This window comes from Cervus canadensis, chromosome 14, assembly GCF_019320065.1.
Source record: "Cervus canadensis isolate Bull #8, Minnesota chromosome 14, ASM1932006v1, whole genome shotgun sequence".
Taxonomy (NCBI): Eukaryota; Metazoa; Chordata; class Mammalia; order Artiodactyla; family Cervidae; genus Cervus; species Cervus canadensis.
This window is the reverse complement of record NC_057399.1, coordinates 21597832-21615294: the sequence shown is the minus strand read 5'-3', so window position 1 is coordinate 21615294 and position 17463 is coordinate 21597832. Positions and strand designations below refer to the sequence as shown.

The following is a 17463-nucleotide window of genomic DNA, read 5'->3' as shown; positions in this document are numbered from 1 at the left end:
GAGAGAAGCCTAAGTTTTAGACCAGCTTAGTTTTAAAATATACTTATTCAATTAAATTTATTCTAAACTTAGCCAGTCCTGACTATGTACAAAACTCTTTTCTCAGGGTCCACTTCCCACAAACCTCCCCTCACTTTCTGTATCCATTACTTTTTCTTTTTCATCCAGAAATCATTAGCCCTCAGGCAGCCTTCTTTTCTTTTTCCTAATAAAATGCAATTCTATTCCTCATATACCCTCTTTACTGAAAACATATATCCGGCTTCCTACTGTATACTGAAATGCTTCTTTTATTATTTCTATTAACCCTAATTGCATGTTTGAATTAGAGTCCTCAACTCTTGAAAACCTTAATTTCTAGTGAAAACTAAGAATGAAGCAATTATGAACTGTCTTACTTTAGCATTCTGTAGATTGGTGAACATAAATGCCTGTGGTAATTTTAAAAACATTTGCTTTTTTATAGAGAACATCTCAGGGTGGCTCCAAGCATATTCATTAATAGTCCTAAAAATCTTTAGTTTCTCTGTTTAGGAATTGATGTCTCAGTATATTATTTTTATTTGGGAATGACCAAGCTATTCAACAGATTTCCATCATTTAAAGCTTAATTTAACACAGCTGTAAAATTTCACATTACCAAATATCTGAAGAGATCATGCTCAAGTAGACATTCCTAAAACATATTCTTTAAAAGTTCATCCAAAAGCATTTAATACACTTATAAAAATTTAATCATACCAAATTATTTTTCTTGCTGACAAATTTGCAACAGATATAATAAGGCCTTATTTGACTTCTATTAAACCGAGGCACAATAAAGATATTATGTTTAATGTTGGTGACTCTAAAGACATGTCTGTGTTAATTAGATCAACAAGCTTAAACATTGATACCAAGTAGTAATGTAATATTGAATATTTCCCAGTTTATGTGAACTGAAATTAATTCTGGCCAGTTACCTTGTGTTTTTTTTTTTTTTGAGAATTTATGTAAGCACTTAATTTCCTTTAATGTAATAAAGTAGTGCTCACTTATAAATTAATTTTGATAATACCATCCAAAGGTAAAAACAAGAATAATGCACGTATAAACGTATAGACAGGCACAACCAGAGATCTCATAGCCTCATTTTCTAAGCTTAGTTATGAATCAGGTATTACAATATAAAACTCATTAGCTTATAAATAGCAGTTGGAATAAGTAAAGTTTAAAAGGCTTCTTACCCATTCCCCCCTCCCCCACCCCAGTCTCAGTAGTTAGATATGGTCTAGATAAGTGAGCCTGAGAGCTCTGAGCAGGCACACGGAGAAAATCAAGTTCTCCTGTGCTTAGTCATGTTCAACTCTTTGTGATCCCATGGACTGTAGCCGCCAGGCTCCTCTGTCCATGGCGTTTTTCAGGCAGGAAATCCTGGAGTAGGTGGCCATTTCCTACTCTAGGGGATCTTCTTGTCCCAGGGGTCAAACCCTTGTGTCTTCTGCACTGGCAAGTGGATTCTTTATCAAGAAAGGAGGGTTTTCAATGCTTTTCTCTAAAAGTTGATTGGTAGTCCTCCTCTAAGAGAGTGATTCTCAGCCCACCCTTTATTCTGTCAGTTATGTGGATCTGACACAAGAAACCAATTTTTTCAAGAAAATAGCATTTACATACTGTAAACAGGGCTTCTGATACAATGGCACTGTTAAGAACGTAGACTTGTACTAATGGAAATAAGTTTTATTGCTGTAACTTTAGACTCAAATACAAAAAATTTGGTTCACAGTTGAAAATTATTATAGTGCTCTTGAGTGTTAATTTTTCACTAAATGTCTTTATAGATAAGGGACTGCAGTTTGTTAGGACAGATGACAAGAAGGCAGGGCACTTCTGCGTCTAGATGGTGGGTACTGAAGGAGGACACATTCCTAGTAATTATTATGGAAGCCTGCAGTTTGGGTGACCACTGAATATTGGTGGAAAGCCAAGCCCTAGAGAGTGCAGAGTTTCCCCTCTTCCGTCCCTGTGGGCAGAGCAGTTATTTTCACTGTCTACCCTTCCACATTATAAACAGCAGATAGTTCTGCAAGCTCAAGGGAGGGGACCAGAGCTTTTCCTAGAAGTTTTAAGAACAAATTCCAAATTCCCTATGACCCCAGGTTTCTGAAAAAGAGAAATGATCTTGTGGACATCCATTAATGAAAAAGAGTTAAGAAAAAAAATCCATAAGCAGCTTGCCTTGGGTCTTAGAGTGCTGAGGTTAGTCCCTGAAAGTAAGTATGTAACCCTCAGGAATTTTATCACAGCTCCACCCAAGGCCTCAAGTAGAAGGAAGAGTTTCCTAAGAACGGTCCTGTAATTATCCTGTTTTAATTATAACTCCAGAAAACTACAGCTCTTTGTGTTTGTCTCTGTCTAGCCTTTGGGGAAATCCTCAGGACTTAATTCTCACTCCCTTGTCTTCCCAACAGCTAATCTGGTTTGGAAAAATACCTGAACATTTGTTTGGGTTAAGATTCTCCCCTGACCTTTTCCAGGAGTCCTTTGGACTCTTTGGGTCTTTCCAGACCTTCCAGTTGTAGCCCCTCCTTTCCATAAACAGTGTTGACTCTCAGAACCAGATTGAGTTGGGTGGAGGAACTCATAACCGAGCACATCCCCTTTCTGGGGCCGAGTCTTCAGCAATGCCAGGTCTGACCCTGGGATGGCCGATGGGTGTGGCTTCCAACGGAGGTGTTACGTCCAACTTTTCTGGGGTCACCAGGCAAGGTTCACCACTTCCACGCCAGGAACGTGACCCTTGGGAGCACTTCACAAACCTTTTGAAGGAGCATTGGTGTATGACTTGAGAAGGAATGCAATTAGGGAAACAGTTTCCAGTTTAAAGGCTGTTGTCTTAGTGAGTCGATGATCTTGGAATAGCTTAGTGAGTCGATGATCTTGGAATAGCTTAGACATCTTGTTGGTTTCATATAGGTGACTTCTCTGAACTCACTTTCCTGTTTTTGGTTCTGTTACAATTTTACTTGTTTAGAGTCTCTCATGTGCTGTAAAAGAAAATTTGAATTATTTTTTTCTGAACTGAGAGAGACTCAGTTTCAAAGTTTTTTCGTACTCTTTGCTTCCACTTATTACGTTTTCCTGTTGTGTTTGATAATGTTTTTCACTCATCCAGAGTGTATTATACAAGAGTTTTAGGATTAACTAGAAATAGTAAAATGCTCTCACTACAGATTTGACCCCTGTGTGTCTGTTGGGTAAGTAGGAAGTGAGTCCTTTAACTCTGTTCTATGTCTCTAGAGATTCTCTAATCATTTTCTTAAATACAGTATATATCTTTGTCCCTATATCAGGTTTTAAAGGGGTTCTGCTTTAAATAAAGGAGACATTTTTATCATCATGTTATCTTGCTAGCTTTTGTCTTTATAGAGGACTAAGACCGTTTGTTTTGTTATTGTTACAGAGTTTTATTTCCTATGTACAATTGTAATTTCCAAAGGAATTAGTCATTCATGAAGTCTGTAAGCTTGTCCATATATTATTTGCTCAAATTTTTAACAAATTTCTTGAAAAAATAGGATACTTTCCAAGGCCATTTTTCATATATTCTGAGAGTATTTTATTTTTGCAAGGAGTACCAGATATCTAAATCTGAAAAATTCACATTTGATGTCTAAACACAGGTTATATACATTCATATATAAATGTTATGATAAGTATTTCTGAAACATTTTTTGTTGTTTTTTTTCTTTTTTTTTTTTTTTTAAATTTATTTATTTATTTATTTTTTTCCAGTGGGTTTTGTCATACATTGATATGAATCAGCCATGGATTTACATGTATTCCCAATCCCGATCCCCCCTCCCACCTCCCTCTCCACCCGATTCCTCTGGGTCTTCCCAGTGCACCAGGCCGGAGCACTTGTCTCATGCATCCCACCTGGGCTGGTGATCTGTTTCACCATAGATAGTATACATGCTGTTCTTTTGAAATATCCCACCCTCACATTCCATTTTTTGTTTTTTGAGTGTGTGTTTCCCGGGTCCTGATATGCAAAATGTTTCTTGTTATGGGTCTCAGAAACATTTGAGAACGCTCTAGCCCGTCTGCACTCATGTCCCCAGCCTAATCTCTCACCATTTCTCCTGCAGGCTTCAGGCCTGTTGATCTTCAGGACATTCCTAGGCCACCCTTCACCCTTTCTGGCCTCCAGCCCCTCTCTCTACGTTCTGCTCTGTATTCTGCTCTGCCCTACCCTGCCACCTGCCCCTCTTTGCGACACCTATTATTTTTCCAAAAACAAAGTAGGTGCCATCTCTCATACGACCAGCACTGACCTAAGAATCTACTCACTGTCTGTATTACTTACATGATCCCTGTATTCTCACTTTTGTGAGCATACTTGGCGTTACAGTTGTTTGTCTTTCCACCCATAAATTTTTTTTTTTTTGGTAGTGAGTCCAGGAGGACAAAAGAGAACTCATATTAAAGATACTCTGCTGATAAATAAAGTGCACATAAATTTTTGGTTGTCCTTCAATAGGACATTAAACTAGACCACCTTTTCCTGGTTATATATGGGATTTGTTTTCTTTTAGACAAGAAAATAGAGAAGAAAATAAACATGACTTAGAATTCCATCACTCAGAAATGAGTGTTGACATTGTAGTGTTGTTTCCTTCCAGTTTTTCTCCTACGCATATCTTTATTTTACATAGCTGATTGTATATATAATATTACCACCCGTGACATTATGTATCTGTAAAGTGTAAGCATATCTTCCAAAAGCTTATTTATAAAGGTCATAATAGATCCTTTTTTTATTAATTACTGTGATAACCTGTATTCCAATGTATGTATACCTTTATATGTTCATGCATTTCTGTTTTTCTGTAATTCTGTATTCATTGCCATTACAGACAATTAGGGTTAGATTAGGTCATGAGGTTGGGACCCACTTGGTGGGATTTGTGGTTTTTTAAAAGGAGTGAGAGAGAGATCTATGTGTGTGCGTACCAAGGAAGGGCCATGTGAGCAGGTGGTGAGAAAGTAGCTATCTGCAAGTCAGGAAGAGCCCTCTCACCAGAAACCAAATTTGCCAGCACCTTGATCCTGGACTTCCCAGCCTCTGTCTGGAACTGTGAGAAGTAAATGTCCGTTGTTCAGGTGCCCAGTTCATGGTATTTCGTTGAGGCAGCCTGAGCTGACTAAGGACACTGGCTATGGGTTTCAAAATGACAGTGAGGTTTAAAACTCTCACTGAATTCTTTAATAGCCACTAAAGAATATAATATTCTTCCCTGGTGGCTCAGATGGTAAAGAATCCGCCTGCAGTGCAGAGACCTGGGTTTGATCCCTGGGTTGGGAAGATCCTCTGGAGGAGGGCATGGCAACCCACTCCATTATTTGTGCGTGGAGAATCCCATGGACAGAGGAGCCTGGCGGGCTACAGTCCATGGGGTTGCAGAGTCAGACACGACTGAGCAACTAAACAAAGCACACACAAGGTATGTAATATTAGATGTTATGCTTTGTTTGCTTAACAAAAGCATTTTGGCTTCTCTGGGGGTATTATAAATGATAAACTAATATACAGGATATACAGGGTATATATATAATATAAAGGATGTATATATAATATATAGGGTTTTGATAAGGCTGTCTTGCCAGTGAAGATAAAAACACAAGGGATAAAGTAAAAATTTATAGTAATTAATAAAAGCTAACATGGGTACATACAGTGTCTCAGAAACTGCACTTAGTACTTTACATATATAAGTAAGTAAAGTCAAAAAAAAAAAAAAAAAGTAAGTAAAGTCACTCAGTCGTATCCGACTCTTTGTGACCCCGTGGACGGTAGCCTACCAGGCTCCTCCGTCCATGGGATTTTCCAGGCAAGAGTACTGGAGCGGGTTGCCATTTCCTTCTCCAGGGGATCCTCCCGACCCAGGGATTGGACCCAGGTCTCTGGCATTGCAGGCAGACGCTTTACCATCTGAGCCATCAGGGAAGCCCACTTTACATGTACTTTACATTTATAAATCTGTTTAAATCCATTTAATCCCAGTGTGCCAGCAATAAAAGCTCAGATCTTTCTGAGCCACGTCCATAGTGTTCAGAGCATGAGCCAGACAGCCTGGGTTTAAACCTCATTTCTGGCACTTCCTAGCTGTGTGGACCTGGACTCCTTACCCACTCTAACCTGTTTCCTCAGCTGTAAAATAGTGTGAATAAGGTACTTATGTTTCAGGATTGTTTTGATGATTAAAAGTTGCTACAAGTCAGCCCTTTGCATGGTATCTGGTCTGTGTTAAGTGTCCCATAAATGTGAGCTTTGATGGGTCATCATTCCCTTTTGGATTAGAGAGATCCGTGTTGGGAAATTTTGTGTCAGTCTTGGATATAATTCATTTGCCCAACCAGTCATTACCCACAGGACAAGGCTGAGCCCCAGGCTGCTGGCAGGGCAGTGAGGCAGACCTACTGCCTCCGCAGGCTGTGACCCGTGCTCCTTCGGTCTGACTTGTCCTTCACTGGATAAGTGGGCAGCAGACTTTGTCTGTAAAGGTACAGATTGTAAATATTTTAGGTGTTGTGAGCTGCAGATGGTCTCTGTTATAACCACTTGACCCTGCCATGGTAGTGGGAAAGCAGCCATGGATGACATATATATACTGACTTCGTGCCAAAGGAACTTTATTAATGAACACTATAGTTTGAATTTTAGGTAATGTTCATATGCCATGAAATGACATTCCCTCCCAGCCAATTTAAAATATAAAGCCATTCTTGGGACTTCCCCAGTGGCTCAAATTGTAAAATGTAAAGCCATTCTTAATTCTTAGCTCACAGGTTGTATAAAAACAGGCACTGCCATCACGAGTTGGTCCCCAGACTCACCTTGTCCCTTCTTAGAAGGTGCTGTGGTCAGTGGAGCCTTTTTACTTTAAATTCCAAGAACTGAAATCAAGAATTTTCTCCATTCTTCCCCGAGATCTCCCCATGCTGACTTTGGAAGCAAGGTGTCTTGAGATGAAGAGTTTTACGGACCATTGCTTTTTTTCCTCTTCATTTTAAACTCATCAAAACATATTGGCAGTGAACTTGTCATTTGAAAAGTCCTGCTCTTAGAGACTTTTATGCTATACTGAGGAGAAGAAATAAAAATAACCAGCAGATGTGAAAATAACAAAATTTGCCGAAAGGCATTGAAAAGTATAGGCAAAGGAAAAAATGGGTAAGAAACGCACACTGTTAATAAACAGAACCCTCTTGTCAGAAAACACACTGGCTGCTGTTTTTAATGAGTCTGCCATTCCTGCAGCTGAAATCAAGACACATTTCAAATCCTTTGGTTTTTTTTTTTTGGATTACGTAAGAGGGCAGCAGGAAGGAGATGGTGCTGGAGTGAGGAGAGATGAAAGCATTACATCCATAGTCTTTTCTGCTAGTTACAACCTTTAAAGGTGCATGTAAATAGAGTTCGTTGGATTTGATTTAACTCATCCAAGAATATAAGTATGAAGGGAGCAGCTTATTGCTGTACTCACATAGTGATTTTCTTTGCAAGAAAAACACTTTATTTTCAAGAGCAGTGGACGTTTGTGGACTGACAAGAGTAGAGATCTTCACCCAGAAGCCTGTTCTGAGCTGACCATCCTATTTATGGGCGTTGGAGCCCACAAAGCCCATGGGAGCTGCATGTTGACCTAACAGAACACAGCTGTTTCCTTTCACCCCAGCAATGGAAGTGATGGCCTTGACTCTTGGATACTATCACACAGGCTCCTTCTGTTTTGTTTTCGAACAGAAAACATCCTGTTTCATCATGCTTGTTGAATAGAATAATTTAAACATGCCTCATGGAAATAATAGTAATATTTTTACTTACCCTGAGACATTTTTTTTTTCATACCCACATGAGATAAAGTAAGAAGAGTAATACACCCTGCTTGTGCTTAGCTACTTGGTTGCGCCCGACTCTTTGCAGTCCTTTGGACTATAGCCCACCAGGCTCCTCTGTCCATAGGATTTTTCAGGGAAGAATACTTGAGTCGGTTGCCATTTCCTTCTCCAGGAGATCTTCCCGATCTAGGGACAAACCCAGATCTCCTGTGTCTCCTCTATTGCAAGCAGATTCTTTACCTGCCAAGCCACTGGGGAAGCCCAGTACTCCCTGTATTCACGTAAATAAATGTGAGGAATATATGTATAAAATAAGTTCTTTTTTTCTGTAATTTTTACTTTTTGAAGTAATTTTCTTCCTATTTCTTTTCAATTGGTTATAATTATTTAAAATGGTTAGAATATCTGGTTTGGGGGTGATGAGAGAATATTATATTTTATATGTTAGCTGAATTTTGAGATTCATAAAATAAAAGAATATTACCCATTCCTTAGAGTCCTGTAGCAAATCTTTAACTTGATCAGATAGTCTGGAGTAGTGACTCTCATACTTTTTTGACCTTGACCTCCAGTAAAAGATGTATCTTTTACTTAGTGACCTGGTACATTAAAAAATGCACATGCATAGACACACACAGATACACATGAGCATAGGGGTACACAGAAATTTACCTTTGCCTCACATTTCTTCCAAAACCTGCCATTCAGCTTTGGGTGACTGACCAAATGGTGAAATGCATACCTCAGTGTCATTTTTGGCACACCTTGTATTTTATCAAGGATTGTAGATTGCTTAGGTATTCCTCATGCCATGCTAGTGATGCAAATAAGGCATGTCATTTGGATTTATTGTTTTCTTAATGTTTACTTTGAAAGACAAGTATATACTCTAACTTTAATTTAGTTCTGATATCCTCTTTGTACTTTATATTTGAAAATTCTCTCAGTCAACTGCAAGTATAAGTGTACGTTTTTATTGGAGAATAAAATATTGTGGTAATTAACGATGATTGTGAGGCTATGGATTTTAAATGTCCAAATGTTATTATATAAATAGTTAAGATCATAGATGTGAATTGACACTGTTGAGAGAATATGATCCCTAATAATTTGGGGGAAACCATTGTCTCTTTATGGAATTTTCAGTGAAATTGCATCACCAGCATTAAGCAAATCTTTAAGCCCAGGAGATGCAGAGGAGGTAAGTCTTGACCCCAGTAAGTTTCTGTTAGGGAGGAAGGACCTTACAAACTTTGTGGCCGAATCATCACAGACAAAAACTATGCTAGCAGAACTAGCACCATAATATCTTGATTTTACACAGACCTCATTTTATAGAGAATGTTTATTTAGTTTTGCAGAAGCTTCATTCAGGCTACAGTTAGCAATGCTGAGGAATTATAGTTCCTGCCCTTTTATATCAAGCTTTAAAAATGGGTCTACTAGAATTTTTGATAATAAAACTGTAAACATAATTAATTTTTGAATAAAATTTCAGATTTATCTTTGTTTCCCAGCAGTTCATTCTGTAAAGGCAAGGTTTAGCTTTGGTAAATGTTGATTTTAATACTTGACCATTTGGCATTATGTCAAAATGTGTGTTTGGTAAATTTCTAAAATAAACACTCATGTCTCTACTCATCTGTCCCGTCCCAGTGAAACAGAAGTTTCACAAAATCATAATTGGTTCCATTATGTGCAGTGTTCTCTGGTCTTTTCCGTTTTATTTAGTATTTTTAAAAACCACTAAGTTAGTTTTGCCATCTACTAATATGTCATGATCTACAGTTTAAAAATGTTGAGACTCAGTGTACCCTGGGGATAGTAATACCATCTGGGAGGGGTCATTTTTGTATGCAATATTAGGATGGTTTTCTTCCTCAGAATGCTTTTAGGATCTCAAAGACATGTTAAGACTTGTTAAAAAAAAAAAAAAAAAAAGAGTTAATGCTACTGCCAAGTAACTTTCTGTAGTGGTTGTACCAGTTTACACGCCCACTAGTAGTGTCTGAGAATTCCAGTTGTCCCATATCCTTCTTAACACTTTGCGTTGTCAGTGTTTTTAGATTTAACTATCATAGTCAGTGTGGGGTAGTTATCATAGCCATTTTAAATGAAGTCCATCTAAAATGTCTCATGCCTCCCAACATTTTTCAGCTGAATATAAATGAAATAGTTGATCTGTTAGTTCTGATATTTTGAATAGTCATTCTCTTGCTGTTTATGGTATTTTTATCCATTGTAGTGAGCTGTCACCGTTTATTGCTATCATAGTGGCTCAGACTAGCAGCTTCTTGACTCTTTCATCAACAGAGAATAAAGTAGAGTAGAAATTTTGTGTTTGGGTTTGTAAGCCCCAAGTCCTTCTAGTGTAACAATATGTATTCTTTTTGCAGACCTCAGAAACAGTGCATTCTCTTATCTGTTGCCATTTCAGGTCCCTGCCCCAGATCCCCTTCTACTCCATCAGCCTCAATTACTCTGGACAAGGATTAGTTTAGTGAAGTTGGAGAGTGTGGATGAGGGGAGCAGGGACAGTCAGCCTAACTCTAGAGGAAAACAGTGTTTGGCTTATGACTAGTAGACTCAGCTCTTCACTACGGGTCTGGGTGGGGTTTCAGAGAAAAGAGAAGGGAGTGCCTGGCAAGGTAAGGAGCCGGCCACTGTTGGTGTCATGGGAATTTGCTTATCTTGCTTATGTTACTACTGAAATCCTTAGTACCATTCACATGCTAGTTCATGTTTATGAGAGTCACATAAAGCATCAGGCAAAAGATCGGGCCCGTTTCCAGTCTTGATTCAGGGTGAATTCAATCCATGCCATCTTCTTGGCTCCACTTTCTCCCTTGTGGTGTGTAACCAGACTCACGTGAGAAAATGATCAAGAGGGAGGGCACCTGAAGAAAGCATCTGATTTAGCCTCTCGGCAATATACAAGAACACAACTATTTTGCATTGTGAATCCGCCTTCATTAAATATGTTTGGAAGTGATCAGTGCTATGATTTATTAAGATTTTTTTTTTCTTCAATGTCTGCAAAGACCATACCAAGCTTCCCAGGTGGCACTAGTAAAGAATCCACCTGCCAATGCAGGAGATGCAGGAGACGCGGTTTTGATCCCTGGGTCAGGAAGATACCATGGAGGAGGAAATGGCAACCCACTCCAGTATTCTTGCCTGGAAAGTTCCATGGACATAGGAGCCTGACAGACTACAGTCCATGGTACTGCAAAGAATCGGACGTGGCTAAGCAACTGAACACACACACACAAGGACAATACTATAGAAATACAGAGTACCGTGATTTTTTTCCTTTCACTGCTCTGTGTAAACCTGTACACCTATAGAACATTGCACACAGTTGAGTTAAACATGATGTAAGAATGATCAGTGAGTTAAGTGTTATTAATTGGTATTTTTTTGAAAGGCTCTACCCATGGTTGGTAAACTATAATCATGAAAGTCACCTGCTTTTCCTCTTTATGGTATTCTTTCATAACCTCTGCCTGTTCTTTGTATTCTTTTGTTTCAACTTGACTCAGCTCTGAGGATGGAATAAATTAAGGCCTTGGACTTTTATGATATATGGGTTCAAAGGGATCCTCAAGGGGCTAATTCTCAACATTAATTGATTAAAAGATTTGTATGTGAAAGTGTTTTCTGCAGCATTACATGAAGAGAACATTCCCTCATGTGATGGCCTGAAGAGTTGCCTGATACTCTCTGCTTAGTATAAATAGAGATGAATAAATCTCCCAACTTTCTTTTTAGTTGTGTACATTCTATAGTAAGATAGTCACAAAAGATACAAAGAATCAGCAGCTTAGTCACACTCCATTTTATTTTTCTCCAGGTTTTAAAATTTAAGCTCCTTATGTTGACATTGGATATTGTTCCCAAAGTCAGCCATCACTTGTCTCATCACTGCCTTGCCCTCAAAGGAGCAAAAAAGTTCTGTCATTATTGATTTTGGTCACCAGAGTATGCTTCTTTGTGTAACTTCTTTTTGGAAAGTTTGATGTAATCAAGATAGTTAATCTCCCCTTAGACAGTTAGGTCAGCAGAAAATATTTCTCCTTCCTTTTAATGTTTCCTTTCTTAGACCTAAGGATAGGGGGTGAAAAACAAACTCCAAATGAAAAAGAGTTTTCACTTTTGCTTCTGGAAGTGGCACTAGAATTCAGATTGCAAAAATGATGCTTTTTTGCAGCCACAGTAAGTAACAGGGGATTTGAGCAGCAATTCTATATTAGGGTGTTCAGAAGAAAGAGTGATTTCCGTACCTCTGTGCCTCCAGTGAAAGTATCTTTTTTGTTTTCGTTGATAATAAAAGTAGTACATGCTACTTTTATTAGTAGTAATGAATTTAAACCATGTATGTAAAGTAGAATGTGAAGATTCCTGTAATCGGTGTTTCCAATCAAGATGTGTGTGTGTTGTCAACATAAATGGATGGTGTTCTATAACTTGTTTTTTCCCACTGAATATTTTACAGGCATTTTGCCACATCAGTGTCTGTAAGTCTGTCTGCAACATTCTTTTTAAATGACTCTATCATGTGGATGAATCGGAGTTGATTTGTCATCCCCTCTTGATGGATATTACATCACTTCTCATTTTCTCATGTTCTAAACTTGTGTTATTTAAGGTGCTAGCCACCAGCCACTTGTGGCAGTTTAACTTAATTCAAATTAAATGATGTGTAAAAACGAGTTCCTCAGTCACATTAGCCATATTTCATGTGCTCAGTAGCTCGGTGTGAGTAGCACAGGTGGAGAGCTTTCCCATCATTATGTAAAGATGTATTAGACAGTGCTATTTTGATCTGCTGTTTTTCAGACTTCTTTTTGAGTGCATGTTCCTTTCTTTTATTCATCCATTCTTCATTCCTTCAATAAATAATTATTAAGTTCCTCCTATGTGCTAGGCATTGTGCTAGGTACTTCGATATATCATTCATAAAACACTTGCCCTCATAATGCTTAATATTCTATCAGTGAAAGGTTTTAACTGCTACTAATAATGTATTTTTGGTTTAGTTGCTAAGTCATGTCCAACTCTTGCGACCCCATGGACTGTAGCCTGCCAGGTTCCTCTGCCCGTGGGATTCTCCAGGCAAGAATACTGGAGTGGGTTGCCATTCCTTTCTCCAGGGGATCTTTCTGACCCAGGGGTTGAACCAGGTCTCCTGCATTGCAGGTAGATTCTTTACTGTCTGAGCCACCAGGGAAACCCTATATGTATTCTATATTATGCTGTTATATTTTAAAACATGTTAAAATAGGAATGAAAACAAATAAGATAAAAATGTACAAAGTTCCATTGTAAAAATTTTTTATTAGGATATAGTTGATTTATGGGCTTCCCAGGTGGCTTAGTAGTAAAGAATCTGCCTATCAAGCAGGAGGCAAAGGTTTGATCCCTGGGTGGAGAAGATCCCCTGGAGAAGGAAACAGTAACCCACTCCAGTGTTCTTGCCAGGGAAATCCCATGGACAGAGGAGCCTGGCAGGTTATAGTCCATGAGGTCGCAAAGAATTGGATATGACTGAATGACTAAACAGCAGCAGTGATTGATTTAAACGTTCTGTTGCTTTGAACTGTACAGAAAGTGAATCTGTTGTAGATATACGTATATCCACTTGTTTTTAGATTCTTTTCCCACATAGGCCTATACAGAGTACTGAGCAGAGTCCCCTCTGCCCCACCGTGGTCCTTGCCAGTTATCTCTCTTTAAAATGTACATAATTTCTGAAGTAGTCTTTCTGTGTCCCATGATGCCACTGTCCCTAATGGTGCTCTTGGACCAGGCGGTTATCTCTAAAGCTTCCTCCAGTACTGAAACTGAACTGTTGTCACATTTTAACTAGGTCTTTGATTTTGATATTCGTAGGCTTTTTCCTATACCATTTGCCTTTGTTCTTATATATTTATTTAGGAAGAATTTATTAAGTTCATACTGTATGCCAGGTAGGTGCCAGGAGATTGAACAGGTCAGGGTTCCTGCCCTCCCATGAGACAGGCTTGCACATCAGTTATTTTTGATACCAGGTATTGTGGAAATGCAGCGAAGGGACATCTAAAAAGGGAGATGGCTTGGCAGAACAGAGGATGTGTGCTGTTTTGTGTTTTGTCATGTACTCAGTCGCTCCGTTGTGTCCAACTCTTTGGGCCCCCTGGACTGTGGCCCGCCAGGCTCCTCTGCCCGTGGAATACCGGCGTGGGTTGCTGTGCCCTCCTCCAGGGGATCTTTCCCATCCAGGGACCAAACACGTGTCTCTTGCATCTCCTGCATTGGCAGGTGGGTTCATGGTTTGGCAGAACAGAGGATCGTTCTCATGAGCATGACTCATTTGTGGATTGTACTCTGTTGTGGGGCTTAATGGAATCATAGATTTGTCCAACAGGTAGTTTTTTTCTTCCTGGTGTTTTCCTTTCTCTTGGAAAATATAAAATCATAAGCCATTGATTTAAGAATATGTAATTACTGTTAATTTTCCCATTAAGTAACTTTATGTTTAACTGTTACCTTTCAGTTTTTAAACTGAGACCTTCGGGTTGGAGAGGCTTTACATAGGACAGAAGCTAAGTAGAAATAATTAGGTAGCTCCTGTTGTTTGAGAGAGGGAAGCAAAATCACCCCCCAGAGGTGTGTGTTTATTCATACTTTCATTTGACAAATATTTAAGAAAATACTCTTCTATGTAGAAAAAACATTTAATTCCAAAATAATTTCTCAAGAGGCTTTTAGTTAGGGAATTCTGAAGAATATAAAGGATAATAAATACTATTCACTGAAAATTTAGAAATGAAAAAACTGATCATGTGTTCTTTGTTTCCTTTCTTTCAGGGCAAGTTAAAGTGTTTAGAGCTCTTTATACGTTTGAACCCAGAACTGTAAGTATATCGGTCCCAATACTGACATAAAGGGATTTCCCTGGCGGTCCAGTGGTTAAGACTCTGTACTTTCACTGTAGGGAACACAAGTTTGATCCCTGGTCAGAGAATCCTGCATGCCACAGGTGTGACCGAAAAAAAAAAAAGATACAAAAACCGAAGGTGATTTTGTTTAGATACTTCCTTTTGTCCTAAATGGCCATGACCTGCTTCAGCCCTTCAGTTGACTATGGACAGAGTCTCATGTGGTTCAGCCCCCTTCCCAGCCCTCCTGTCCTCTGTTCCTTCCTCTTGGTGGATTATTCCAGTCGAAATTTGGTGCACAGTAGAACTCACCTCTGGCCTCTTTATAGACCTATGGCTCTGCATCCCTCTAAACTCTGATTACACCCTTCCTCTTCCATAAAGACTTTCTGATCATCCCCCAGTGGAGTGGGATGTCTCTCCCTGCTCTGAATTCTACACTTAGCTTAAAATCCTGCTCACCAGGACAGTGTCTAGGGTGGAGAACACAGGGGTTTCAAGCTGCCAGTAGCTTTAGGACCCAGTCTGCCTCTTTTAACAGCTGTGTGACTTGTTAAATTCAGAAATTACCTAACCTCTGTGCCTCCGTGTACTCTTCTGTAAAGTGAAAGTAAGAATAATAATTTCATAGGATTTTAGTGAGAATTAAGTGAGATTATTTTGTAAAGCTGCTATTACTATTAAGCTGTCATTGTTACTATTAGAAGAAGTAGTGATTTCTATATTCATAGACTCTGGTTGTTCAGTCACTAAGTCATGTCCAACTCTTTGTGACCCCATGGACTGCAGCACGCCAGGCTTCTCTGTCCTTCAGTATTCCTCGAGTTTGCTCAACCTCATATCTATTGAATTGGTGATGCCATCCAACCATCTCATTCTCTGTCTCCCCCTTCTTCTCTTGCCCTCAGTCTTTCCCAGCATCAGGGTCTTTTCCAATGAGTCAGCTCTTCACATCAGGTGGCCAAAGTATTGGAGCTTCAGCTTCAGCATCAGTCCTTCTAATGAATATTCAGGGTTGATTTCCTTTAGGATAGACTGGTTTGATTTCCTTTCTGTCCAAGGGACACTCAAGAGTCTTCTTCAGCACCACAGTTTGAAAAAAGCATCAATTCTTTGGCACTCAGCCTTCTTTATGGTCCAACTCTCCAACTCTCTTAACACATATTTTTGATTGGTTGATACATTGATTACTTTAATTCAACTCCAGTTCTACTCCAAGATGGAATCTCTGCTGCTTTTTAAAAATCTTAGTTATTATCAAATGCACAGGAGAAAATCGACATTTAATTCATTGCATGCTAAGTCGTGTCCAATTCTATGCAACCTTATGGACCATAACCTGCCAGGTTCCTCTGTCCATGGGGATTCTCCAGGCAAGAATACTAGAATGGGTTGCCATGCCCTCCTCCAGGGAATCCTCCCAACCCGGGGATCAGCCTTGGATCTCTTACATCTTTTGCATTGGCAAGTGGGTTCTTTACCACTAGTGCCACATGGAAAGCCCATTATAATTCATTAGGGTCTTTGTTTTTGGCCACACCACACACCCTGCTGAACTTCCCCAACCAGGGATTGAACATGTGCCCCCTACGTTAAAAGTGTGGAGTCTTAGCCACTGGACCACCAAGGAAGTCCCTAACTCATTAGGTTCTTTGAATATTCCCCATTTAACATGCTATTTTTAATATCCATGGTCCCGAGGATCCTGGACTATAGAGCTAATTCATTCTGTATGTACTAGATGGTCATTAATGACTACCCCATGCCCTGCTGGCCCCACACTCTGCTCCTCTCCATCTCCCCTCAATCCAGATGTTAGTGGGGAGGCATCTGGCTGAGCAGGTAGCCCCTAGGTCTTAGGGGGTCTTCCTGACTGGTTAAGTGCCCGTGCTTTACTGGTTGTTCAGTATTTTGAACATCATCCCAGAACTAGGTTAGTCTTACATCCATTTTCTGAATGAGAATTTCTGTTGGATAAACTCAGTTTGGTCTCTCTCCCCTGAGACCAAGTAACTGTCTTCTCTAGTGGGATCAGTATACCCCCAGTACATCCTAAACTCATCAAGCAAGTTGGAAGGGCTGAGCTGCGAGACCATTGCTGATGTGTGCAGCACCCCAGGAAGACCTGGGTCCAGTTTTTTGCTATTGTACTACTCTCAGGAGTAGGCACAGAAATGCCCAACTTTCTTGATGAGCCACTGAACAAGTAGGACACTGGAAGCTTGTCGCTCCTGGTTCTTCTGGCCAAGCTATTTCTTCTCTGTCTTGCTCGAAGGTAAGGTAGTCCTGGCACTACCAGCCTTGTTTGGTTCTCATTTCTTGCCCAACCCTCAGTCTAATAAACCGCCATATAGAGGTCCTGCAAGACTGGATAGACCAGTGTAAAGTTGCACTGATGCAGAGAGAGCAGAATTTCCTGTGTGCTGGATTTATGTTGATTTCTGCAACCCACCTCTATCATTTAGTGCTTGCTGGGCTCCTCTAGGTTTAAAGCACTATCTGTAGTGGAAGGAGCCCTAGAATGGGATTCCAAAAGCTAAAGGCGAGGAGTCCAGTCCTACCGCTCACAAACTGTGTGATTTGTGGCAAGTTCTTGAACCTCTCCGAGCCTGGTTGCGAGATGGAGATTATACCCATGACCCAGCCCTGCCTTAATGGA

At 39.7% G+C, this 17463-nt stretch overlaps 1 protein-coding gene across 2 annotated transcripts in view; it reads left to right on the top strand.

Annotated features, from left to right (window-relative positions):
* OSTF1 (osteoclast stimulating factor 1) overlaps positions 1-17463 on the top strand; it is a 56841-nt gene that overhangs the window by 13491 nt on the left and 25887 nt on the right. For both annotated transcript variants that reach the window (XM_043486430.1, XM_043486428.1), the window contains exon 2: positions 14734-14780. In XM_043486430.1, the coding sequence (XP_043342365.1) occupies positions 14734-14780 (47 nt within the window). The remainder of the gene's footprint in view (positions 1-14733; positions 14781-17463) is intronic.